Below are 27,528 nucleotides of genomic sequence, written 5' to 3'. Positions count from 1 at the left end.
TTTAGTCATTTTTCTCCTCTACTAGAATGTTAAAAAATAATATTTTTATGTGAGTTTTGACAAGACATCGTGTGCTGGAAACTCTAGTTTGCTTTGCTGAAATCTTTTATTAGCTAAAATAAAGCGTATACTTTCTAAATATGGTCAAAACATTTAATCGTAGTAATTTTAGATGTTTTGACAGAGTGAATCGAAGATGTATCAGCGTTGCACCGTCTAGAGAGACAGCTGGCGAATTGTTACTAGGTAAGTCGTGTTTTGAAGAGTTAGTTACACATGTTCGCTCTGCCTTATTTTATACTTAGATGACACACTGCCATTAAATGAGATACACTCTCCAGCATCACGTAGGTATGTAATGCCTGTGACACGTGTGTGAAGAAACAGTCTTATTTTGTGAAAAGCACATAAATAGCATTAATTTTTAAAAAGTCGACTTCATGAGTGTACTTTTTATATTTAATCATTCCTTTTACTGTATATCAATTTTTATTTTTAAAGTGAAGAATTATTAGTATACTTATATGGCTACTGCTTTAACAGATATATCTCTGCGTAAGGAATGCGTCCACCTTGAGCTTCATAATTTGTATTTCCCATTGTACTTCTGAGAAAGGCCAAGATTGTTGAGCTCTCGATACCTGTATAGTTACATTTGGTGAGAAATGTTTTCTGTCAAGATATGAAAGAATGAAGTTATACCACTATTCCCTTAAAAACTAATTTGTATGTCGTGGGCCAGTTGTCCTTAAAGTGCGGTTCCCAAATCAGGAGCATCAGCATCATGTGGACGTTTTAGAAATGCACATTCTCGGGCCCTAGCCCAGGCCGACAGAATCTGAAACTCTGGATGGGGCCCAGCAATCTGCACTTCGATGAACCTCAAATTTGAGAGTCATTGCTGTAGGCTAACGCTACACCCCCCCGTCCCGAATGCAGGGCTCTGACCTTGCCAGGACTGAGCCCCAGAGTCACATGGTGGGGACAGCGTCCCTCTCTGCGCCAGCCATGCCCGGGCCCCAGGGAGAGCAGCACACAGTGTGGAGCCCCGGGCAGCTTCTGCCACTTTGGATACGTGACGTAGGGACCTGCGGTACCAACAGCCTGTGAAGCAGGAAAAACTGGGGATGGTTTTTTAAAACCTTTCTTCCCTATTGAGCGTTTAAGTAAACAAAATCATTATGGGTTCCTCTTTTGCTAGAATATTTGGTTTGCAGCTTCAGTTAATGTGTAACAAAATCAGGCAAGATAATATGCTAGTAACAGGGAGAATACTGATGATAATAAATAGCCATTTGTTTAGCACTGAGTGCCAGGCATTACTAATAAGCCTTGTACACACATTCTAAGTTAATTCTCATAATAACCCTGTGAGATAGAGTCCTCTCCCTACCCCCCTGTTTTCATAAGGAAACTAAGACACAAAGAGGCCGAGCCACCTGCCTGAGCTCTCATGGACGCTGTTCAGAAACAGGTGCCGAGTGTCAGGGCCTGTGTCAGGTGCTGGGATGCGAATTCAGGCCACAGACTCCAAAGGGTGAACTTAGAACCACATCAGGTCGCAATGCGCACGCATTTTTAAACTCATCCACGGTTATCTTCTGCAGGTAAATGTGGGATGTATTTTGTGGAAGACAATGCTTCTGATGCAGTCGAAAGTTCGGTAAGTAGAAGGTTAAGTTTGCACTAATTAAATCCACACAAATTCCCGAAAATGTATAAAGTCAATGTCACCAGACAACAGGTAGAGCCGTTAGAACTCACTTATTGTCATCACTCTGTGTGTAGATTTGTCTGAATTCCAAAGATTGTTTTAAATACAGTTTTTAAAAGAAGACCACGCCGTCCCTGCCGGCTCCCGATCCGAGTCTCAGGGCGGGCGGCGCGACAGGTCAGGCTCCCTGCCGCTCTGGCCGCTTCTCCTCACTGTCCTCGGGAGCAACAGTAACTACTCCCCGCCCCCCGCATTTACGCTCAAGCACACTTGCCTTCGAAAAGAAAGAAAAATGTTATATAATTGAATAGCTTAAGTTATTCTTGTATTCACAATGCGTAGAATCATAATTTTATTCTTTTGGAATACTGATAATAACCGGAAAATTCAGGACTCTTATTTCACATTTTTTAAAAATTTTCTTTTATTATTAGTTTCAAGTATACAGTACACTAGTTAGACATTTAGCATTTTTTACATAGTAAACCTTTTCATCCATTTGAGTTCTCTTTCATGGTTTTGAAATCCTTGTCATAGGAGAAAGACTTTTTGTTTTTGAAAAGTTCTAAAGCTGGAAATTCCGAAAGGATATATCAAATAAGATTATGTATGGTATAATGGTGAATATGTTTTTGAGGCAAAGAAATGAATGAGTGAACATATAAAATTTCATTGTAAAACAAATGTAAAAAATTATAAAAATATTTAATATAGCCTTCAAAATTGAGTAGACATTCTTCCATGATTTAATAGCAATTACCACAGCATTTATACCAGTTAGTAAAGGTATAGTTTTGTTATTTTTCAAAATGTGTCTTTGTAACAACAAAAGAATAGTTGATACATGAGGCAACATTTTTCTGGGTCCAAAAATGACATCGTCCTCCTTTAAAATTGTCCTAAAAATACTCTTCCTTTTAAATAGATTGAAGGACCCTTCCTTCCATTGTACTTTATAGCATTTGTTCTTACTTCATATGTGACATTTGCTATCTTACAAATATTTAGATGTGTGTGCAAATATCTGTGCCCCTTTTCATCGTATACGGGTTTATTTCATGTGGAGCCCCTTGCCCGTAGATGCTAAGCAAATGTCTGTTAACTTGAATGTATGTTTAATGTTGAAGTTAAACAAGGAGGAATTCGATTTTAAGTATGAGGACATTACATTTTCATCAAAACATTTATTTTGTAATGTATTTCCTGTCTCTACTTTTAAAAATTGGTTGGGACCCAGGACAGTGGTAAAGCATACATAGACAGGCCACAGTGGCACTCCCTCCTGACCTCTGTTTTTCAAATTTACTTTTATTTTTGACTCTCGGATATTTCATTTCCCTAGCTTTCTCGCAAGCTCAGCTTCCTATTTAAAAGAATATTTGCTTAGTAGAAGACGTCAGTCCGAACAGGCTGCGGACTGTGCGATTCCAACTCTGCGACCTGCTGGCAAAGGGAGCACTGTGGAGACAGTGGAAAGATCAGCGGCTGACGGGCGTTCGGGGGCGGAAGGGACAGGCAGACGGGCACGGGGGACTCTCAGGGCAGCGCAGCCGTTCTGCGCGATGCGGGAGAGGCGGGTCTCATTAAACATCTGTCGGAGCCCACAGGAGCGTGGCACACCACGCTGAGCCCCGACGTAAGTGCGGACGTTAGTCGGGAGCGTGCGTTAATGCCGGCGCATCAGCGTGACAAACGCACGGCGCTAACGCGAGTCGTGGGTGACAGGGACCGAGTGTGGAGAGGGGTGTGTGGGAATTCTGTACTGTCCACTCAGTTTCCTTAACCCTAAAACTGCTCTGAAAAATAACCTATTAAAAGACAAAATATCTATTGATAAAAAAATTTCCTGAGTGTTACTCAGCATTTGGAAATGTTTAGTAGCGGGGGGATGTTCTGAGACTCTGATCTGCCATTTTTCCACAGAAGGTAGACTTTGTGTTGTATTGTGTTATTTTTTTTTAATCTGAAATGAAAATGATTATTTACATTTCATGTCAAGCAAGTACTTTCTTCTCTTTCCTCTGTGCTAGAGCCTTCAGGGAGAGTTGGAACCGGCATCATTTTCTTGGACCTACGAAGAAATCAAAGAAGTTCACAAGCGTTGGTGGCAGTTGAGAGATAATGCCGTGGAAATCTTTTTAACAAACGGCAGGACACTCCTGCTGGCGTTTGATAACACCAAGGTAAATTTGGCTTTATTAATGACGTATTTGGAAGTGATTACGGGACCAGTGTAACTACTCACATTGCTTAAGTGAAGGTTTAACTCATTTAAACTTTCATTCACTGAAAGTTTCCGAAATCAAATAAAAATTGCTTGCTTTCTAAGTCTAATTGAAGTAAACCCTTGCTTATTTTAGGATTATTTTAGTCCTTCAAAACTGTATTCAGTTTCGATTCCCTGAAGTGACTGTATCTGCAAAAAATAACCGAGCGGATGCAGAACCAACCCGAAAGGAGTTGTTTAAACTTGTTTCGACTGTCGCCAAAGCCTCTCGGGCCCACACGCCCCTCAGCTGCTCTTTGTCCCCTCTCCGTCACAGAAAACCTGTGGAAAAAGCGGCGTCCGTTGCAGGTCTCTGTGGGAGCAGCCCAGCCGGGTTCCCTTCCTACCAACCCCAGGGTCACCAGTGACTTCGCCATGCAGCTAAACCCTCTGGTCACATTTCTCAGTCCTTCTCTTACGGGGCCTGTTAACAGCACTTGACACTGCTGATTAGTCCCTTTCTTCAAAAAAAATTAAAGAGAAGTGAAGAAGGTGGAGCGCCTGGGCTTGTGGGTCGTCACTTTCTCCGTTCTGGGCCTCGGCGTTGCCCCTGCTCAGCCCCCCCGCCATAGAGCCCCCCCCCCCACCGGGGCCTCGGGGCTCACTCTTCAGACCTCTTCTCTTCTCGTCCTGTCTGGTGGCTTCAGATACTGCCTGTGTTCTGACAGCGTGCAAATGCACACCTCTACCCCAGCCTCTCCCCGAGCTCGAAAACTCTGACCTCCTTACCGAGGCTCCACTTGGAAGTTTGATTGGCACCTCAAATTTAACATGTGAAAAATTGAACTGCTCTTCCCCCAAATCTCTCTGCAGTTCTCCTCATCCCAGTAAATGGCAATTCTCATCTTTCGGATTGCCAGAAACCGTGGGAATAGCCGGGCCCCTCCTGTCCCCCAGTCCCGCATCTGCTCTGTCAGGAAGTCCTGTCGGCTCCCTCCCCGAAAATGCGTCCAGGCTCCGAGCACTTCCGCTGCTGCCATCTGGGCTAAGCCACTGTCATCACTCACCTGAACCACTGCCCTGGCCTGCTAACTGGCCTCCCTGCTTCCCCACGACCCCGTCCCTTACACTGTTCGCAACGCAGCAGCTGAAGTATGTCATCGGATCATGCCATTCCTCTGCTTGGAGCCCTCCGATCACTTCCTGTGTCCCTTGGTTAAAGCCAGAGTCCCTTCCCGGCCTGACAAAGGGTTGCACATTCTGGCTCCTTGTTAACGCTGGCCTTACCCGCTACCACCCCATCCCGCGCTCCCTCTGCCCTGTGCCCGGCGACTTCCTGGAGCCCAGCAGGTGCGCCGACGCCTCGGACCTTTGCCCTCACTGCGCTCCAGAATGCCGCCTGGGATGCTTTTCCTCCTGGAAACTCACCGGGCTCGCTGCCTCGCTTTTTCCAGATTCCCAGATCAAGTGTCTCCTCTTCAGAGAGCCCTTCCCTGACTGCTCTAAATGTCAGCCCCTGTCCCCCTCCTGCCCCACGCCCCCCTTAGCTGCTTTGCTCCATGTTTCTCCGTAGGACTTGATATTGCCCAGCGTTGCCAGCCCCCTAGGAGGACAGGGCTTCGTTCCGATGCTGCAGCTCCAGCACCTTGGCCGCACCGGCACGTGGGTGCCCAGTAAATATTTGCCGGATGAATGAACGCGCCCTCTTTCCCGCAGAGTTTGTCGTGCGGATCGTCACGAACCCCCTTCCATCAGCCTTAGCTTCAGCAGTTGGCAACCTTCAGGTTTAGCCCATAGCTTTTAGTTTGGGTTTTGGTTTGGTTTGGGGTTTTTTTTTTTTTTTTTCCTTTGAACCTAATTTTTTTGTGTGGTAAAAAGAAAAAAATACGTAACATAAAGTTTATAACACTAACCGTTTTTAAGCATACGGTTCAGTAGTAGTAAGTCCGCTCGCACAGCTGTGTAACATATTTTCAGACTCAGGCTCTTAGACACTCGGTGACCTCGCCTGGCTCATAACTGTAGCTCCTTCTTCTTCTTTGCTGTTAGGACCATCTCTGTCCACATCTGTGTCTCTTCTTCCAAAGCCTGAAGCATATGTACATTTAAGATGCATATTTCAAATTCCTTAATAGCAAAGGCCTGACTTATTTTTTTTCCATCTATTAACAATCGTTTCATTGCTTTCAAAAGAATCAGAATATCCCTTTTCCGTGACTACTTTTGTGAATCTCTAAAAAGAGAGTTTATGTATTAGTGTTCAGTCAGTGAAAATCAAGTATCTTCTTTTACATAGGATCTTTTAGTTCATGTTCATGAAATGCATATTATTGCCCCCATGATACTGATATTATAAGTGCAGCACAAAGGATTTAATCAGGAAAACAGACCAGGTTTGTCTAATTCAGAAAACCGTGCTCTTTTTTCTACATCATGTCGCATTTATTTAGATGCAAAAAATGTTTAGGACCAGTAGGTAAGTGACTTTTCTACGTGAATGGTTCTCAGTTTCCGCCGAGCAGGTCGGTCGTCCAGCAGCACGGCGGAGTGGTGCGAGCCCGCCTCTGGCGGGAGGCCTGCATCCGGGCCTGCGTCCGAGTCTCCGTCCTCCGCCGGTCCGCAGCGTGCCTGGGCTCCCTCGGGTGCTCTGCAGGAGGGTGTCACTAAGCCTAAAGGTGAAGTCTCTCTCCTGCCCTTGCAGGTTCGCGACGACGTGTACCACAGCATCCTGACGAACCACCTGCCTAACCTTCTGGAATACGGCAACATCACCGCCCTGACCAACCTGTGGTACACTGGGCAGATTACTAATTTTGAGTACCTGACTCACTTGAACAAACATGCCGGCCGGTCCTTCAATGACCTCATGCAGTACCCGGTGTTCCCGTTCATCCTGGCGGACTACGTCAGCGAGACCCTCGACCTCGGCGACCCAGCCATCTACAGGTAACCGCGGTGTCCCCGCGTTCAGCACCGCCAGTGTGCTGTGTTCACGTCATTCCACTTCATGTCTTGAGAAGTTTCAGATACGCACGCGACGGAATGAATACGTAATGAACCCCCGTATGTCCGTCACCCAGCCCCACAGTCACGACGGTGTTTGCCAGACTCGCATCTCTTTCCTTTAAGGCCAGGGATGTCCTGTCACGTGACGCCTGTGTTCTTCACATCTCTTACGAAAAAGAGAGAATGATTTTTACATAGCCAAAGCTCCGTTATCATAGCTAAGAAAATTAACGGTGATTTCATGGTGTCGCCTAATGCCCAGTCCACTTTCAGATGTCGCTTGATGTCAGAGACGTCTTTTCATGGTCAGTTTTCTTGAGTCAGGCCATTGTCACCCTTGGTCACTGTGTCTATAAAGACATTCACCTAGAGCAACGTTCATCTTCATGTATGTGTTTTTCTCAGTCTTTCTTCCTAACATTGACTTGTTGAAAAAACCAGGACGTTTATCTTGCGGGATGTCCCTCATTCCATGTTAGTGTTTAGCCTTTTCCCCCAGCCTCCGTATTTCCTAGAGACCGGAAATCTCTTCTAAATGCCTCCCTAGGTTCAGGTTCCGTTTTTTTTTTTGGCACAGACAATGGTGTAAACTTCACGTCGCCTGGTCAGAGGCTTATGGCACCCCACTCTGATGGTGCTCAGGGGGATGTGTGGGCTCAGCCTCCCACTGAACCTGTTTCTTTCATGGATGATTACTGCTCAAGTCACTTATTTCACTAGGGCTTATAAAATGGTGATTTCCTGTTCTCTCATTTCTTATACATTTATTAGAAGAAAACGTACAGGGTGAGCCTGGGATATTTTGAGAGCAAGGAAACATACAGTCTTATCAAAAAGCCATATTTGCACACCATGTTCATTGCAGCATTATTCACAGTAGCCAAGAGGTGGGAGCAGCGGGGGTGAATGGATGGGGAAAATGTGGTACAGCCGTACGAGGGAGTATTACTGAGCCTCAGGGAGGAGGGAAATCCCGTCACATGGTGCAACACGGATGAACCTCGGGGACGTTGCGCTAAGTGGAATAGAACAAGCCGGCCATGAAGGGACCAACACTGTGTGATACTTACACGAGTTGTCTGGGGTAGTCAGGCTCATCGAGGCAGAGGGGGAGGGGGAGGGGTGGGTGGTTGTAGTTCAGAGGTACAGTTTCGGTTTTGCAGCATGAAAAATCCCAGAGGTCTGCTGTACAGCAATGCAAATACCGTTAACACTGTGGCACTGTATGCTTGAGGATGATTATGATGGTAAATTTTGTGTTGTGTGTTTTTTACCACAATTAAAAAAAATAAAGGACTCAGAGCCCATTCCAAGGAGCTCTCACTGCTAAAGATAGGCTAATCTGAGCATCAGAAAGAATAATGGCTGCCACTTGGTTAAAACACATTTAAATTAAAAAAAAAAAAAAAAAAAGCTTAAGTTAATCACGATATATTTTGAAGGCCCAAAAAATAAAGCAAAATTAAACTCATTGCCCATCATTGGATATAACTAAGGCACCGATTTCTTACTCGTGGAATTTGGCAATTAAAGGAAAAGAATTAGACTTTTTCCCTTCCTTTCATGAATGAATTGCATTTTAGTGTAACCAAATAGCCCTAGGAGATGAGGGAATATTCTGTTTATTTAGTTAAAAAACTTCTCTGGCTATGAGCGCTGGCGAGGATGTGGAGAAAGGAACCCCCATGGACTGCTGGCAGGAAGGCGATCGGTGCAGCCACCGTGGAAAACAGTGTGGCAGTTCCTCAGAAAAGTAAAAACGGAACCACCACGTGACCCAGCAATTCAACTTCTGCGTGTTTATATGAAGAAAATGAAAAAACCCAGTCGAAAAGATCTATGCATTTCTGTGTTCATTGCAGCGTTATTCACAATCGTGATCGAGGCCTAGTTCAGATGGGTTTCAAGATACAGAAACAACCTAAGGTCCAAGAGTATTCAGCCACAGAAAGAGAATGAAATCTTGCCATTTACATCAACATGAAGGAACTTGAGGACATTATGCTAAGTGAGATAAGTCCAAGAAAGACCAATATCATATGATGTCACTTATATCTGGAACCTGAAAAAAAAATCAACAAACCTAGGTCAGAGGCACAGAGAACAGACTATGGTTGCCAGAGGCAGAGGATGGGGATCGGGTGGAAGGCTAAAGGGCTCCAAAGGTGTACACTTCCAGTCATGGAGTAAGTGAGTCCCGGGCTGTGATGTTCAGCATGTAACTGTTATCAGGAATGCTGTATTACATATTTGAAAGTTGCTAAAAAGATAAATCTTAAAAGTTCTCATCATAAGAAAAAAATTCTGTAACTATGTGAGGTGATCTATGTTAACTATATACATCGTGATCATTTAGCAATATATACAAATATTGGGCCATTTGTACACCTGAAATTAATAGAATGTTGTATGTCAACCTTAATTTTTAAAAATTCTTTTATTTAGTTCAAAGAAAAATTGACTACAATTATTCTACTTGGTGTATTAGGGTATTTTAATTATCACTGCTGAAAGGTAGGCCTAGTCCCAACAGTTTTTGAGAAATCAGATTCAGTTCAACGTATTCATCAATTTCAAAAAGAACAAATGCATGTTATTTACATTTTAGACATTTTTACACACTGCTGACGGACATCGAAATTTGCACACTACTGGTATCAACAGGCGCAGTCTTTCTGGAAGGCAGTTTGACAGCACGTAGCCAGGGAATAAACTCTTCAGTGTGCACGGCCTGTGTCGGCGATTTGACTCCCAGGGCTGCTTCTCAGGGAGTAGTCAGGCTGAGGCAGACGCCCTGCGAAAAGTTCCCGCTGGAAGTGAGTGTGGCGAGGCAGGAACGCGCCTCGTCTGGTCCACTGCCAGTGACGGCGCCTGGGACCGCAAGCAAAGGCCGAGCCATGAGGATGGTCCTCACGTCATTTTTTAAAGGGCCCAGATCTAGAAACAACCGAAACGCACAACACTGGGTTTGCGTAAGTTATTATATGTTGCAGCCCTTAAAAATTATATCGCAGAAACGTATATGGCAGGCAGGCAAAGACGTTCTTTTTATTTCAAAGTGAAACGCATACGAAGACGAGCAGGAAAACGCCCGGAAGGGCGATGCCAAACCTGCGGTGGCAGCACCATGGCCGATCTGCCTCGTTCTGTTTGCTCATCTGGTTTCTGATTGTTCAGTCACAACAGTGTTACTTGGGGTCAAAATAACCTATTTACGCTATGTAGGGAAAATTTTATGCCAGGATTTTAAACATAACTTTCCCTATTTTGGCATGTGAACTCATGTTTATTCTATAAAACCGTTTTTACTTTTTAACAAAGTTTTTAGGATTAGAAAAGTGTCAAAAGCGAAACTAGCGTGCTTACGGTCACGAATTTCTATGTCCCTAGGAAATAATTTTCAAAAGCAGACAGACGAGATACGCCAGTGTCTGGCGAGGCAGGCAGGGTTCGAGCCCCTGGCACTCGGCAGGTCTCGCCAGCGAGGGCTCCTCCTCGCCTCCGCCGCCCCCCGCGCGGTGCAGACGTCGCAGGGGCCCGGGCCGCGGCGGGCCTCGCTCACACGCCGCGGACCCGACGGCCAAGTGCCCGTCTCCGCGCTCACACTCCCTGTCTCAGCGCGGCCGTTTTGAGCCTGTGTGGTTTTTCAGTCTTCGCTGACTGACCTCATGACCGCCTTGCCTAAGAATCTCCTCACGGCCGTTTTCTCTCCAAACCGCCCCCGGCTCTTCAGCGCCGGGCCGGGAAATGGGGCAGGACCCCCGGCGCCCGGCAGGCCGCCCCGGGGGAGGGGGCGGCGGCTCTTCCCTAGAAGCGCTGGGCCGGCACTGCTGACACCGGTCGGGTCAGTTTGGAGGATTCCACCCGAGCAGTTTGCGACACGGTCATTTTGAATGGTGACTGTCAGTCGCAAGGCAACATGTGAAAGCACTCATCGACACGTGATTTTTCTGTCACTTATTTACGCAAAGGATGCAGACATCTAGGCAGCTTAATCCTGACGGTCCCGAAATCCTTCCTGTCTTTCCATTGTCTCTTCCTTTGTAGAAACCTCTCCAAGCCCATCGCTGTGCAGTATAAAGAGAAGGAAGACCGGTACGTGGACACGTACAAGGTAGGCTTCGGTTTCTTCATATTTTGGTAAAGGAAAACGAGTTTTACTTTATAGACTTATGCTTTACTTGATTTTTCTGTTTTTCGTTTCCTTGTGCTTTAACTGACAGACAACTAGAAATCTCATGAGTTTAAATATTATTCTCTATCTCAATTCTCCGAAAGTACTTTGCCCAGAAAAAGAAGTACACTTCTTGGGGCATAAATTAGAAGTTAATCTCCATTGTCATATTGAAAAATAGAAATAACCGTATTCCTTATAAAACTCACAGGTTCCCAGGGACGAGCTTGGTGTAACCCAAGTTATTTCTGTGACAGGTCACTAGACCTGTGACGTACCCTGATCCCTTGTTCTTCATAGTCAGCCAAGTACGCATCACCGTATTAACAGAAATTACCAGATTTTTGAAGTTTAAAAATAGAAGTGAATTACATCTGCGAAATTAATCTTAATGAAATTCTGTTTGGAATTCAAGTAAACGCATTAGTCACATGCTGTATCATCATGTCCACCACGTTATTTCATGTCAACATTCCGGAAAGTTCCCTCCAAGCATGTTATAACTGTCACTGCTGGATTGTCTGTCATTGAAAATGGGGCGGTGCCGTGGGGATTGGGGAGAAGTGACTGCAGAAATTCGCTGTCACCTGACCTTGTCGTCAGAGCCAGGCAGCAGCCCTGGGAGATGAGAAGGGTGGGAAGACGGGAGTGGCGGGAAGTCACCGTGTTCTCGTCCCTGTGGAGCTGCCCTGCGAAACGGCCACAAACGTTCCACGGAGAATTCCCGTAACGCGATGGTCTTACGCTTCTGTGCAGTCGCACTGCTAGAAGGCGCTTCGAGAGGACACCGCGCGTGTCCTGAGCCCATCGTGACACCGCCGTGTCTGGTGGTGGCAGCAGCTCTGGCGGCTGCTCCGCGGGCTTAGACACCAGGGGCCCTGAGCTGGCGGAGCTGGGGAAGGTGCAGAACAGGTAGAGGCCCGACGGGCCGATGCCTCCTGGAGCCCGGGCCTCGGCCAGGCACTGGGGAGGAGAGCCCCGGACACTCCCGGCGGCGAGGCCCGAGCACAGCGCGAGGGCCACATCGGAGGATGGTGTCACAGGGGCGAGGGGGGAGGGGGGAGCAGAAGACCGGGGAGGCTTTCCCAGCTTCGCCCGGAGCGCGCCGTCCTGAAGTCTCTGGACCCCCTGTCCCCTGCAGTACCTGGAGGAAGAATACCGCAAGGGAGCCCGTGAGGACGACCCCCTGCCCCCCGTGCAGCCCTACCACTATGGCTCCCACTACTCCAACAGCGGCACGGTGCTCCACTTCCTGGTCAGGATGCCGCCCTTCACCAGGATGTTCCTGGCCTATCAAGGTAAGCCACCGGGAGTGCGGTGACTTCCCAAGGGCGTCAAGGTAAGCCACCGGGAGCACGGTGACTTCCCGAGGGCGTCAAGGTAAGCCACCGGGAGCACGGTGACTTCCTGAGGGCGTCAAGGTAAGCCACCAGGAGCACGGTGACTTCCTGAGAACGTCTGAGACCAGCCAGACCCAGGAAGAGAATTCCGTGTGTTCCTCCAATAAAATTCTCAGAAATTCTGCAGCAAGCCACATCGTCTTGGAAATATCTCAGATTTTAGCTTCAAATTGAGTAGGTCTAAGTTCACAAAAACGAAATTTACATACCGTAGTTCACATACCGTAAATTTGCCTTTTTTACCCTTTTAAAGTATGTGCAATTCACTTTTAAAGACATTTAGCTTAATGATGATTCCAGGTCACGTAAGGTGTGTGAGAGCCGTACATCATGTTGTCATTTCTTGTAAATAACTCCTACGTAAACCTGGGAGAGCCACACTGCCACCTTAGCCGCAGCGACATTTATCCAGGCCGTAACCCTCGACCTTGGTGCTGTGAGTGGCCCCGCAGGCCCGAGGACGCCGGGCAGGGGCGAGCCTGCTGGCGTGCGCGCGCGTGGGGCACACCCACGGTCTCCAGTGGCAGCCGTTCCCACGGCGCCCACAGCCCTCCGTGGGCTCGGGGCCCACTCGTCTGCCCGCCCCCCGGAACTGCCGTGAACGCCGCGCTCACGTGCGTCTCTTGGGGAAGTGAACTTCGTATTCTCTCTCCGCGAAGGGGCTTTTCTATGTTTTCCCTCCATTAGTACACAAAACAAATGTTCCGCGGGACGGCCATTCAAATATGCGAAGATTCCTGTCCCGACCCCTTTCTCCCTCCCAGGGTGGATTGTGCCCAGGCTGATTATCCTTAGTTAATTTGACGTCAGGTCGAGAGCCTTCTCTGTGCCAGGTCTGAGCCCAGCTGCTGCCAAGAATGCAAAAAGTAAATAAATAAATAACCAGGACAGTCTGTGCTGAGGAAGGAGTCTTCAAAACCAGTGTTCAAGCCATCCTTGAACACTGGGTTTCCAAACCTGTCATATTGCGATCATCTTTCTGGACGTGTTCCGACTTGTGAATGCCCTAATTAAAAAGTGGCGTCAGGGTAAAAAAGAACTCTTCAGGTGTGGTTTGGGACCCCCGCGGTGTGTGACGGAGCCATCACTGCCCTCCGTTTCTTTTAACCCAATATGAAACTCCCAGCCAAGTAAAATTTTTAAATTATTATTACAAATGTTGTTCTTATGATAGGTTCTCTTCACTGTGTATGTAAGAGCGGTTAGTTAAAAAGACAGGGACTCACCGAGCCCCCCATTCAGTGCCGTCTGATTGGCAGTCAGTGATTACTGCTGGCTTTTGGGCTTATTTCTAGACGTCTGGTTGAGATGTCTGGGCACTGTAAGTCATTTGAGCCACGTAGTCCTCTGCCGGGCGTCCTGGGCACCGCCGACCGTGAGCAGTATCCCTGGTCTCCGCCCACCGGGTGCTGGTGGCATCTCCTTGACCAGCTCTGAGAACCAAAAATGTTTCCGGACACCGCCAGCCGTCCCCGGGAGGCCAAAGTGCTGCTGGTTACGAAGGCTAGTTTAACACGCGTCCTGGGGATTTGTGGTGGTACCTTTTTTTTTTTTTTTTTTTAAACTAAGAAGCTGCAGAGAATCTAAAATTCGGAACAGAACTCCCCGCCTTGTACCCCAGTCCCGCAGCCTCCACTCCAGACACTGACTCTACCACTCGCTTGCAGAATGCCTCTGATTTTCCTGCCGTTCGTGTAGATTGGTAACTTTTGTTCCTGAGTGAGTCAGGAGATCGTTTTCCAGTGGCCCGCCCTGCTTCCTGAGAAAAGGGTGTTTGCAAACATTCCTTGCCCTGCCGAGCGGCAGCCGGTGCCCACACGGCGCCCACGCAGCGCGCTGCGGGAGGAGGTCCCGCGGGCAGCAGCGAATGCGCTGGGCGGGCCGCGCGGCTCTGGGGACGCTGGCTCGCCCGTTACCCCTGTGCCTTGCGTGATGCCGAGGCTGGTCTGGGATGGTTTCCAAATGACAGGTCGTGCTCAGGTCTTCGGCTGGTGCCAAGGAGTCTCAGGGAGCCGACTCAGGCCCTGAGAAGCAGCCTCACCGCTGACGTCAGGGGCCTGGGCCGCCTGTCCCCGGCCTGCCTGGGGCTGGAGTCCGACAACCACTGATGGAAGAGAGACGGTCACAGCTCAGTTATTGCCTACTGTGGTCTACACCAGAATAGCTAAGCAAAGGAGTGATTATGCCTAGTTTGATTTTCTTTCATAGGAAATAATACTTAATTATTTTAGAGTTAGAGTATCTAAAAGCAATGCCCCCCCCCCCAAAAAAAAAGAAAGAAGCAAAAGCAATCTTAACAATTAGAGGTGAAGGAATAATTGCTTCCTGATGGGGAAAAACCCATTTTGCCCACTTGAACTTCAATTTTACTTCCTTATCATTCATTCAACGAATAAACCATCACTGAGCAGCTAGTATGTGCGGGCGACGCCCCCGACCCTGCCTCACGGAACCTTCGTTCCACTCGGGTGAAAGTCACCAATTAAACACGTGACACACACGCATCCAGGTATGTGAACTGTGAAAACGTAATACGGATTTAAAATAATATGACGGGCTCAAGTTACGTATGGAAATATTTATTTTCAACAATAAATGAATGTCTTTCAAACTGTGGACAAGCAAAATGAGCATCGTTTACATCTTTTTGAAGTAGCAAAAATGAATGATGACAGACTTCAAATGGAGTTAGGCCCTTGTGTCTTAACTGTGTTATTTGTATTTCTTTATAGATCAAAGTTTTGACATTCCAGACAGAACATTTCATTCTACAAATACAACGTGGCGTCTGTCATCTTTTGAATCCATGACTGACGTGAAAGAACTCATCCCAGAGTTCTTCTATCTTCCAGAGTTCCTAGTTAACCGAGAAGGTATCACAGTAAATCACTTCCAACTTGTTTCCGAGGATTTGTTTCTATTTTATAATTGTCCAAAAACAAAAAATAGCTTTTGTAAGTTATAAAATTTGAGTCTATAAATGAGAAATACCTTTATTAAGTGTATAATTTTATTTCCAAGTAAGCACAAGGATTTTAAGTATTTTATAGGACCAAATACATTTGGAAAACTAACTTTTAAGTATCAAAGGTATTCGTAAGTATGTATTATGATTTTATTATAGAAATCACTTTATTTTTTCTCATTGCAAAGGTTATAGATATGCTCACTGTTTTAAAAAAATGAGTCATGGATTTATTGAAAGCATAGTGTAAATTAACTAAAATCTCAGTGATTTAATGAGGAATGACTGAGTTAGAGATGAAACACTCTAACCAGAAATATAATAATGAAAAGAAAATTTTCTGTGACGCCAGTGACCAACAATCTTGGTCAACCTCACCTCTTCTTTAACAGAAGATCAATTAACCTTTTAAGAGGTATTTTTGGGTTGTTTTCCAATATTGTGCAATTCTACATTTTCTGCGACCTTTAGGAATATACAAAGTTAACAATTATGTCTTCAGAGAAGTTAGTGTTGGGCGAATTACTGTAGAATCCCATTCTGTACTAACGGGCCCGCCCGGCGTTGTTTGGAGAATTGTTAGTAACGAAAGCCGCACGGGGACCCCTGGGGCGCGTTTCCTGGCGTCCCCATGGGACTGGAACCAGCACCCGCACTGTAGGGTCTGGCCGTGCGGCTTTCGCTTTGGGGCTCTTAGTTAAAGCTGTGCTCGTTCTCTCTGTCCATCACCCCGATAGGTAAGTTCCAGGTTCTATGACTGCACGGCAGATAACCCCAAAACTTTGTGGCTCCAAACAATAAATGTGTTACACATCACAGTCTTCGTAGTCAGAAGCTCGGGAGCAGCGTGGCCCGGCAGCGGGGGGTGGCGGGCGTCTCCCCCTTCGCGGGGCAGTATAGTTGAAAGAACGCGAAGCCGACTTCGTAGCGTCCATCCGGGCAGCGCTGTCGCGGGCCAAGGACGCGGGAGCGGTGGCGTTACTGTCCGCTTCGCGGCTCCTGCTCCTGGTCATAGCGCACAGCGGCTGTTTCTGTGAACGCTGGAGACCCGCTCAGAGGGCCAAGCGAGGCGTGCTTTGGGGGAGATAAACATGAACACCCGCCTTCCTCCTCAGGTTTCGACTTTGGGGTGCGGCAGAACGGCGAGCGAGTCAACCACGTCAACCTCCCGCCGTGGGCTCGGAACGACCCTCGTCTCTTCATCCTCATCCACCGACAGGCCCTGGAGTCTGAGCACGTGTCCCAGAACATCTGCCAGTGGATCGACCTGGTGTTCGGGTACAAGCAGAAGGGGAAGGCGTCCGTTCAGGCCATCAACGTGTTCCATCCTGCTGTAAGTGGCTCCGAGCAGCACCTGCACGTACGTCAGGTCGCCCCGAGTGCCGAAAGGGTGGCTGGTAGGCCGTTTCTTTACAGTGCCTAAGTCAGCCAAGAGAATTGGCGTGACACTAAATGGCTGCCCAGGGTTTCCGGGTTTCATATTTCACCTCTTTAAAAACGACTAAGGTGCTGTCTGTCCCCGGTCGGGGGCCGACTTGAGGACTCAGCGTGTGGTCGTGCTGACAGCTGAGGTTATCACAGCGACACGGATGCAAAGCAAAATCAACAGAAGCCACGAGCTTCCCCCGGGAACCACAGAACACAGTTGCTCCCTCCAGGGCCAGTTATGACAACGTGTCATTTACCAGAGAGGCTCGTTAGGGACTCAGTGCCCAGGGTTTGGACAGGGGCTGGTGCCGTGGGCACCTCTCGGTCTCTTGTGCTGCAAGTCCAGATGCCCGGGAGGAAAGCAGGTGTTGAGCATGAACCAGACGGTTTCGGCTCGGGGTTTCGGCACGGGGAGCCACTCTCGTCAGGTGGGGGCGGTGGAACTCTCCAGAAACCCCCGTCTCCGGTGCAGCCCAGGCCGCCTTGCAAGCAGCCTTCCCCAGCAGAGCGGCTGAGGCCCGCCGTGCTGACTCCTTCCTGCACTCTGTCCTGTGCACGTGTTGTTTTTAAATGGCACCGTTTTTTCTTACTGCAGAATGGTGTTTGTGCCTTGTTAGAAAAATGTATAAAATACAGACTACAAAAGGAAGAGGAAATTTAAAAATCAACTTCGGTATCACCGTCCAGATAGAACTATCAAAACCACCTTCTAGACTCTTTCCTATCCATCATTCCATTTATATAATAATATTAATGCTAATTCCTCTTCCCAAGTAAGGCTATATGATAATTTATTTAACCAGTCCCCTATCGTTGGATATTTAGTATGTATTTGCTATTAAAATTAATATTGCTGAGGTTATTTCTTTCTGTACATCTTTATTTCCTTAAGATAAATTCTAGAAGTAGAATTGTTACACTTTCACATAGACTTTTTGATGTTGTTAGGCTACCAAAATTTATCCAGGAAGCATTTTGCTCACCTCCGGGGATGCAGGCTACCAAAATTTATCCAGGAAGCATTTTGCTCACCTCCGGGGATGCAAAGATGAGTAATACTCAGGCAGGGAGATGGGGCTGCGAGGAGAGCAGGGGCCGGAAGTGGGACTCGGGGCGATTCCTCACGGCTGAGGGGCCGGAGGGAAAACCAGGGGAGACAGCCGTTCCCTGTGCTGCCCCGGACTCCTTAAATGCTGAGTAAGGGCGGAGGAACCAGCAGTGCCCTGCAGGGCCGCTGAGCCGCTTTGTTTTCCTAACTGTGAAGTCTGGCGGTGGAATCAGAGAGATCTCGGCCTTCCCCTCCGGTTGCGGTTTTCCGTGTAGACTCATCAGTGTTTACAGCAGATTCAGCTAAAATGCACGAGCAGAACCTACAGGAGCACACTGCGTCCGGGCTTCTTTATGCCGGAGATCCATTCCCGAATAGTAGTTTTAAAGTAAAAACCTCTTTAGTCCATTTCGCTGAGTAATTATTTTAAGTACTTCTAAGGCGATAGAAAAGTAAACCCCCTAAGGGACCTCAGGGCTGGAAGGGAGAATCAGACCCGGGACAGCGACTCTAACAGAAGAGGCATGCTCGGCGCAGCGTTCTGAAAGGGGCCCATGATGCGGTTTGGCTGGTGGACGATAGTTTCATATTAGAGCAGCGTAAAACACAGGCGAGGCTTCAGGTGTGACTTTTGAACATTCATATTTGATCTAAAATGTAACTTTAAAAGCAATTAGGAATTTTGACATTAATCTTAATATGTTCTGTGCCTATAATCCTGCCCTATCTTTTCAATTATTAATGTAAAGTTCACGTTAAAGGTATCTGCGTGCTGAAACATAGCACGTAATTCTCATCTTGCTGGGTTGTTTTTTTTTTTTTTTTTTTCACTAATTCTTTGGAACTTTAAAACTTTAAAAAGAGAGTTTATGCCATTGTTCTAGGAATTTTATAAATTTAATTCACAGGACAAAACCAAGTGTAATGATTAAGGGCACAGTCTCTGAATTCGGAATTGACTTCAATTTCTCACTTTGTAACTCCACCACTTGCTATGTGACCTTAGGCAAATAGCTCAACTTCAAATACACAAATTTATAAAATGAGAACAATAATACCAACCTCATAAATAATGAAGGACATTCACATGGGATAATGTCTGCTGTGCAGTTAGGTGCAAGTAAAGGTTAACTTTTTAATAAGGAATGTCTTTTGGCATGAATTCATCGTTCACTAACGTGTGGGTTTCGCTTAGAAACCGATACACAGAACGTAAGGCTGCGCTGTCTTAAAACAAACAGTCGTGGCTGGAGGATCATCCCAGTCTTCACTCCTGGGCACGGTAAGTCAGGCAGCCGCGAAGGACGACCCCGCTCAGATGAGCGTTTGCGCCGAGGATCCGGCGAGGAGTCCTGCGGGGAGGGAGTCGTGCGGAAGGTTATTTCACATCTGAAGAATCCTTGACGTTTCATTTTGGCACTTACAGAAATACCATATCTAAAGATGTAAGCGAAATTTGCTATGACTGATTAAATGCGAAAAGATAAATTTTATGAGTGAGTTTGCCCAAAGCGTGGCAGATCTGTGCCCAGCTGCCGACTGCCGGCTGGGGAGAGAGTTCCCGTCGCTGTCGCTCTGCCCCTGAGGGTGACGACGCTGAGAGGAGGGCGCGGTGACGGCCGCGGCACCCGGGAGCGTGGGATCCCACTGCGGCTCCCTAACGCACTTGCAGGTTTCATGAGGACTGCGAGACCCGAACCCCCTGCTGCACCGCCACCTTAACTTCGCTTTAGCCTTTACCTGGGTGTCACTTTAGACAAATCGTTTTTTCCATAATTTAGTATCATGTGATATGCTCTGGTCTTGAGCCGAAAGCAGTTTCGTGAGCATGCTTCCCCAGCACGCAGCCCGCCGAGGCGCGTTGTTTTCCCTCGCCCATCGAGAAATGCGGTTGCTCCTGTGCTGACCCCCGTGCGACCCCGAGGCCCCTGAGCCTGAGGGGCAGCGTCGCGGGGTCATTTCCATGTCAGATGGGAGGGCAGCCGGCCGGGAGCAGGGCAGCTGTGTCTGCAGCGGGGTCCCCGCCGCCCTTGCCGGGCACAGACCCCCCCCCCCTTCGCTCTCCCCGCAGACGTACTTCGGCATGGACGTGTCCGCCGTGGAGGATCCCGTCCAGCGGCGCGCCCTGGAAACCATGATCAAGACCTACGGCCAGACGCCACGCCAGCTGTTCCAGGCGGCGCACGTGGGCCGGGCCGGCGCCAGGCTCGGCGTGGAGGGCGAGCTGCCGGCCGCCGTGGGCCTGCTGGTGCAGCTGGCGTTCAGGGAGAGCCGCGAGCAGGCCAAGGAGGCTGCCTCCCCGGTACGCGCTCTGGGTTTCGGGGGGGTTCAGCAGCTCCGACCTGCACCCCGAGGAGTCGGGCCCCCGGGCAGGCTCGGGGCCAGCGCGAGTGGCTCGGTGGCCGCCGTAGGCGTGCGCCAGCCGGCGGCCGCGGCGTGGCGGCAGCAGCGGGGTCCCCGTGCAGTGGGGGCCGGGTCGGGGATGGGGAGAGGGCGCTCCCGGGAGCTCAGCTCGGGTCGTGACCTCGGAGGGTGACCTCCAGAGGTCACCGTAAGGGGCGCTGTGACAGGGACCCGCGGACCAGAGAGGCACCGCCCCGGACGGGGGTGGGGGGTGCTGGTGCCCATCTCCCCCTGGGATCCCCCGCCGGAGGCACGAAGGTTTCAGTTTACAGTTAACACGGAACCTTCCAGAGTCTTTGCCCCCGCAGACCCCAACAGTAAAAGTACTGCTTCTTAAAATAGGAACTCGGTATAATTTTTACTTTGAAATAGAAAAATAAAGCCAAAAAACCTTAAAAGGAAGATGGATTCCAATCCTCAACTCGATTCTCCCTATAAAAGCAGCATGAGACGGGACACTGAGGTGAAGGGTGTCACGAGGGTTTGCCACAGGGACGCAGAAGGTGGGAGGCTCGGGGAAGAGGCCGCGAAGGCCCTCGGGGTGAAACGAGGCGGCGAGCCTCAGACTGGCCTGCGATCCATCTGAAGAGGAAACGGTTTTCAGACCTTGTTTGGACGATTGTTTCTTCTTTTAATTATTTTTTTTTTATTTTTTACGCCTACAGTGCCTGGTCTTCCTAGGTGGTCTCCCATCCAAGTACTAACCAGGCCTGACCCTGCTTAGCTTCTAAACAGTATTTACTACCTTTTTTGAAAAATCATCCTCTTCCCTTCCCTCGGTTTCAGAGTCCTTTGCCGTGGATCAGAGGCTTGAAGTGGGGGGAGTACGTGGGCTCCCCAAGCGCCCCCATGCCCGTGGTCTGCTTCAGCCAGCCGCACGGAGAGAGGTTCGGTTCGCTCCAGGCCCTGCCCACCAGGGCGATCTGCGGTTTGTCCCGAAATTTCTGTCTCCTGATGACGTACAGCAAAGAACAAGGTAAAATAAAACATAATGCCAGTCCCTCCCAAGAGATCCAAATGTTTCCAGCTTATTTGTGCTGCCAGTGGGTTTTATGTCTAAGTTTCCTGAGTCCTTGGTGAAAACTCTGCTCAAATGTGTGGTTATTTATTATAAAGCAGGAATTAAAACGTACTTCATGAAAAAAGAAGGGAATTAAATGCAGCACCAATGGAAATGAGAGGAGCACAAAGGACACACGGTGTAAACTGTCGCGCTCATGGGAAGGCACACGCCGCGGCTGTCAAACCCCAGAGCAGACGACTCGCATGCCCAGCGAGTCTGGTGCCTCGGGAGATACAGTTACAAGAGCCAGTCGAAGAACAAAGGCCCGATGGCCTGGAGGGTAGTTCTTAAAAACACGCGTGCCCGGAAGGCGGTCCTTTCTCAGTCTCTATGCACCGACTCACTGAAAGCAGCGGGTCGTAAAGTGCTATGCGGTCACGTCCTCTTCCTGTTCCGAACGTCACCTGGACACCGAAAAACTGGGGACGTTTGCCACTGGAGTCTTGCCCCAGCCCTTCCAAATGAGCCGTTTCAGTAAGCGCAAGAGAACCCTCCCCGCTCGGCAGGCGTGGGCCTTGCACGCCTGAGGCGCACGGCGTCAGGCGTGTGCAAGTGTGCCTGACCCAGCACGTGGGCCAGGGCAGCGGCCTCTTAGCTGGCACACGCCAGCATCTAACGCTGCGTCTGTGTGCTGTGCTCCTCGGGGTCCATGTAGCGCCCCCCGCGGACAGCTCCGTGACGAGGATGCTGGTCTCCCCAGACGTCGATCGTGTGCATGGAGTGTGCGGCTGGGCCACGGTTCTTCCAGACTCACCCTTAACTCTATCACGAAGTGAACGATATAGTTCATTTTATAGTTAGAACTAAGAGAGGCTGCATACCATGTCATTTAAGTTTCATGAGTTATAAGATAAGCCAAATCCGTTTAATCGTGATTATTGTGGTATCAGCGATTTATTCTCACTAGTGTGTATCAATGAGCTGTGTAGTGTCACAAGTAGTAATATTTAAAGTACCAAAATGTGCAAGTAGTTTACCCTTAAAAAAATTAGAGTGGATCGAAGTTTATCTCTGCGGAGCAGACGAGAAAGGGCGGGTCTTACCGCTTAGCATGATGGGACCTGAACGTGTCCCCCGTGCCGTCCACCCGTCCCACATGCGCTGCTGCAGCCACAGCCTGAGCGCGCCCTCGGGAGCGGTGTTCGTCCAGACTGCACTGTGTCCTGGCAGAACGTATGTGGGGTTCGCCAGAGTCCGGGCGTGTCCAGGGCGGCGCTGTAATCACAGCAGTGGTGGCTGTGGCCTGAGTTTGCTCCTCAGTGCTGTGCAACCTTGAGGAACTTGCCCACGCCCTCCGGATCCTGGCTTTTGACCTATAAAATGGGACTGGCAAAAGGGTTCGCCTCACAGGGCAATGGCCGTGAGGACTCAGTGACTCTGTGTGGGGAGCTATCAGCACAGTGCCTGCCTCATTCCAAGTGCTTCAGAAATGTCCTCCGGCTGTCAGGTCCCCAGGGCAGGTCTGCAGCCATGGCGGCACAGCCCACGTGGACAGGCCAGGGGGCCTTGGGCGAACGGGAGGGAAGTCGAGTCACACGCTAACAGCTGCAGTGCTGAGCACTTGCTGGGTGAAGTAACTGTAGTTTGGCTGAGTTACACATACACAGTGCATTATTGCCACCAAGCAGTCATTGTTTTAACAAACAACGGTAAGCAAAGTGTCTCATACCGCCCGAGGCGCTTCTGTTCAAAATATACATGTTTGGGTCTCATTTGAGAAACACTGCGTTACAATCTCTGGGGCTTGAGTAAAAAATCCACTGTTCTAATAAGTAAAGGAGAAGTTTATTTAAAAAACAAACAAAAAAGATGCTAATAAGTACGGGAGGAAAAAAAAGATGCTGCATTTTGCGTGACTGGGATAGGACCCTTAGAACAGTTATGAAACGTGCCTGGTCCATGGAGCAGCGACCCCAGCCCAGCGTTCCGGTAGAGTTTGTTGGGGGGGGGGGGGCGGGCGGCACTCACGGGGTGTGGTTCCTTGCCCTGCAGCAAGTACTTAGAAGAATGTGTGCTTACTCAGCAAACGCTTCCCGATGCCTTTGTTGCCAAACCGAAGTCAGCATTTGCTGTTTACTCAACAGAATCCTTGGTTCTGTTTTCAACATGCCGTTGATTCATTTAACAAAGATTTATTTGGTGTGTCCTTCCTTGCGATGGGCGTTGGCGAGGTCCTGGGATGGACGAGGCGCTGTCTCTCCGTAAGGGACATAAAGCGCCCGAGCTGCAAGGGCAGAGCCGGTCACAGCACAGGTGCTGCGGTAGCCCGCTCAGCATCCCGCTCAGCATCCCGCTCAGCATCCCGCTCAGCATCCCAGCCGGGCAGGGCCCGTGAAGAGCGCCGGGAACGAGAGGCAGGAGGTCCCGTCTCTATCCCACAGGCGGTAATGCTCGGTTGTAAGGGAGAGAGAGGAGAAAGGGGCAGACCTTGCCGAATGAGGGCCGTCCACGCCGTCCTGACAGCGGGGGGGGGCCCCCTCTCGCAGGGGCCGTGGCTTCCGCTCCAACACTTCCCTTCCCGGTACCCACAGTTGTCATAGGCCTTCTCAGCAGGGTCATCTCGGAAGCATTTAAACAGCATCTAGTTCATGTTTATTTTTAAAGGTAAAGGTGTCGCAGAACATGATCGGAGTAATAAGCCTGACCGTTTCTGTCTTTAGTAAAAATTTAATGTGAATCAGAGTAAATACAGTACCACCCTTAGAATTTCCTTAGCATTCAAGGAACGAAACAAACATAAACCAGTCTCGTGATATAAAGGTGATTTTGCCCCGGAACGGTGCCGCGTTCTGCTCTGTGAACTGCAGCCTCCGGGCCGTGGCATTGGGGGGTGTCACAGAGCCGCGGAGCGGGGGGCCGTCTGACGCTTCCCTGTCTCCCTTCCCGAGGCGTGAGGAGCATGAACAGCACGGACATCCAGTGGTCGGCCATCCTGAGCTGGGGCTATGCCGACAACATCCTCAGGCTGAAGAGCAAGCAGAGCGAGCCTCCGGTCAACTTCATACAGAGTTCCCAGCAGTACCAGGTAACGTTCTCGATGACCACTTCACGGTAGTGACAAACCGTGATGCTCGCAGGAGGGGCCAGGCGGCTGGCGGCCGGTCCTTACGATCCAGCGTTCAGTCCAGTCAGGAAGCCGCTGGTGGTGGACGCGCCGTGTTCACAGTGCTGACCGACAGCTGAGCCTCCACCGGTCTGCCATGTCCCCAACATCGTCCTCTACCCTTTATCTCACTGGGATCATATAATAACCTCCGACCCGGCGACAGCCGAGGGTATAGTGTTCGAACAAAACCAGCATTGCTTCCTCCGCAGTCTCCCCCGCCTTCCGTCACCCTGTCCTTCTCCGTAACCAGAGTGCCGTCTCCTGCGCCTGGTTTTCCCTAAGTGGATCCGGTATTTAGGCATCGCAGTGTGGCAGAGCGAGCTTCGGGCCCAACTAAACCCAGTGACCTGCGGTGGCGCCTGGCGCGGTCTTCCCTCTGTCACCTTTGGCACGTCCCTCGCTTCACCTTCCGCCTCCCCCCCTCCTTGGCTCTGGGATAGTCAGCCTTTAACCATGCACTTGCCAAGCTGTCGTAAGGTGTTTCCGAAATCCGTGGGAGTTATTACTCCGGACACTGAACGCCACGGGTCTGTGTATGTCCCGCCACAACTACTAGCGTGTGTGGCTGCCTCTCCGCGGGAGGCTCCTTTACCGTTTCCAGACGTCCCTTACCGACGCAGCACCTGCTGCCCAATCGTGTGTCCTAACAATCACCCCTGTGCCCTGCACGCCTCAGAAACGGAGCAAGGGGCTTTTGGGGAATTTTGGGCAGTGCGAGAAAGGAGCGCGATGACTTGCACTTAACTCTAAATGTTCCTGAAAAAGCGCCTCGTGTTACCTGGCTTACCAGTAAACCACAAGGGTGAGAATGAAGGACAGCGAAAAACCACCTCATTAGACCTTTTAATTAGAATTTACACATTGCAGAATTATTTCTATCGTGAAGTCTGGCACACAAACATTGTTAAAGATGAAAGAATACACTCAAAATCCTTCTAGCAAGACAGGGTGATTCAGATGCTCTTAGCAAAATACTGTGCGGTAAAGCACTTCCGGTCAAATGGCTGACTGGACGAGAACGCCGTGTTTCGTTTTCGTTGTCAGAGATCCATTGCTCACTCATTAGTTCTTCAGTTTGAGAAAATCCACCTGGGATGTGATACGCAGTCTCACACTGACCAACTTCGCCCATCACCGTTAGAGTCTTGCTGTCTCTGTCTTCTGATTGATCACAAAATTGTGAAGCATATTCCTCTGTCAGTTTTACTTTTTCTGTTGGAAGAAAATGGAAACTGCTGAATTTCCAACTGTGCCCAAGAAGGCTGAAAGCAGACTTCGGAAATGGTGCCTTCAGGCTTCGTTTTTATTTTCTCAAGAGATGACAGCGTTCTCAGGGCAGTGCATTGAGGAAGCCAAGGGATGACAGTTTATTCCACAGGTCACCCTGTCCCACCGGCAGGGCCATCATTCTTTCGTTTCCTTGTTTTATTTTATTTTAGCAGAGTTGGGAATAATTGATGAGTAGTGATGAAATAATTCCTAGCACGACAAAATAGCAGAATATTTCATGATAAAGGAAAAAATAAGATCGTTAAATTCTGTAATGCCACTTGGGTTTGTAAAAGATTTCAGCAGACCCGTGTGGCAATCGCAAGACAGAGTGAGTTTTATTCTCTACATAAACAAGTACACGTTCTCTTTGTATTTTAGAAGACCGCTAAGAAAGACTATAAGTTAAGAAATATCAATTCTTACAAATAGGACTAGTCAAGAAAGAAACTCAAAAAATAAAATTGGATTCAGTGACTCTGATGATATATAGAGTTAAGAGCCAGGGTCAGAAAAAGTCACTTTCTAAGGCAGCAGATACTTGAACACAGTTGTGGGTCTGAGGGAGAAGCCAGCAAAAGACAGTTTGAAATTCTGAGAGAGGACAAGGTTTCTGAGGAACCTTGAGGCTGGGGGCAGGGCCTCCTCCACGAAATCAGGCGAGGATGCGGCAATAGTTTGAGGCACAAGGGAGGGAACAGGACGTGGTCCGTGGCTGGTGACCTGCGTCTTTCCAGTGAGGTGAAATGTGGGGCTTCGCCAAGTCGGGGAGGGGCACGTGGGAGCAGAGCTTGGGGGATGCGGCACAGGGGGGTCGGCCAGGGCCGGGGGACACTTGTAATCTTGAATGGGGTTAGGGCCCAAGGGTTCATAACCCCAAAGGAACGAGGCTGGATTTCTGTCTCCATGTTCAGGTTTCCTTTGTCTCCCGATGAGCAGTCTTTAGACATGTTAGGAGCGCCCGCTATTTATATGTCCTTGTTTCCCCACCGAAAAGAGAAAAAAGAAAGGAAAAGTAAAAGTCAATATGTGAAACACACATACGCACATTCAGCCTTGGATTTGGGCAATCTCCGACCGTTTTGTTTAAACTTCTGAGGAACAAATGGCTGCGTGTTTGTGTGTTTGCGTGTGTTTGTGTGTGTTTGCGTGTTTGTGTTTGCATGCGTTTGTGTGCATGTATTTGTGTGCACGTGTGTACATGTGTGTGTGCGTGTGTACAGAAGAATGTAAAACAGACAATGCATTGCAACACGTTTTCATTTGGAAACAGCGTTTCGACATCTGGCTAAAGTTACCGAGTACTGAACCAGTACATCTTTGCAGCATTCTAGTCGTTTCAAGTAAAATGTTTCCCTTAAATTTTGCAACCACGTATTTTTTAAATGGTCATCAAAAAAGTAGAAGCGTTTCTGGTGCTTTCCAAATGTGACCATCTTTGATTTGTCCTTCTCCGAAGGTGACGAGTTGCGCTTGGGTGCCCGACAGCTGCCAGCTGTTCACCGGGAGCAAGTGCGGGGTCATCACCGCCCACGCGAACAGGCTCACGAGCGGCACGGTAGGTCCGGGCCCGGAGGCTCGATGGCGTTTTCATGTCGGCGAAGTGTAATTCACTTTATTCAAGGTTCACTTAACATTTCTGTACTTGAATGGTTTATACGCTCATCTTTTCTTCACATAAACTCTTAAAATGTAAAAGGGTATATATCTAACTTTATCTGAGGCTTTTGGGGTCATGAAAAATTT

The 27,528-nt window shown here is 48.8% G+C and overlaps 1 protein-coding gene across 9 annotated transcripts in view; it reads left to right on the top strand.

Annotated features, from left to right (window-relative positions):
• LYST (lysosomal trafficking regulator) overlaps positions 1-27,528 on the top strand; it is a 137,124-nt gene that overhangs the window by 97,579 nt on the left and 12,017 nt on the right. For 6 of the 9 annotated variants that reach the window (XR_004955472.1, XM_036235615.1, XM_036235614.1 and 3 more), the window contains 12 exons: positions 173-246; positions 1,608-1,663; positions 3,745-3,897; positions 6,622-6,866; positions 10,974-11,040; positions 12,242-12,398; positions 15,233-15,373; positions 16,581-16,798; positions 20,013-20,243; positions 21,131-21,320; positions 24,296-24,432; positions 27,242-27,340. Coding sequence is in view for 8 of the 9 variants with exons in the window: in XM_036235615.1 (XP_036091508.1) it covers positions 173-246; positions 1,608-1,663; positions 3,745-3,897; positions 6,622-6,866; positions 10,974-11,040; positions 12,242-12,398; positions 15,233-15,373; positions 16,581-16,798; positions 20,013-20,243; positions 21,131-21,320; positions 24,296-24,432; positions 27,242-27,340 (1,768 nt within the window). In the remaining variant the exon portion in view is untranslated. The remainder of the gene's footprint in view (positions 1-172; positions 247-1,607; positions 1,664-3,744; positions 3,898-6,621; positions 6,867-10,973; positions 11,041-12,241; positions 12,399-15,232; positions 15,374-16,580; positions 16,799-20,012; positions 20,244-21,130; positions 21,321-24,295; positions 24,433-27,241; positions 27,341-27,528) is intronic. The other 3 variants (XM_036235617.1, XM_036235613.1, XM_036235611.1) reach the window with 1 other exon arrangement.

Source organism: Rousettus aegyptiacus, unplaced genomic scaffold (assembly GCF_014176215.1).
Source record: "Rousettus aegyptiacus isolate mRouAeg1 unplaced genomic scaffold, mRouAeg1.p scaffold_m13_p_18, whole genome shotgun sequence".
NCBI classification, from domain to species: domain Eukaryota; kingdom Metazoa; phylum Chordata; class Mammalia; order Chiroptera; family Pteropodidae; genus Rousettus; species Rousettus aegyptiacus.
Note: the sequence above shows the minus strand (reverse complement) of the source record. Positions and strands in the feature narration are given on the sequence as shown.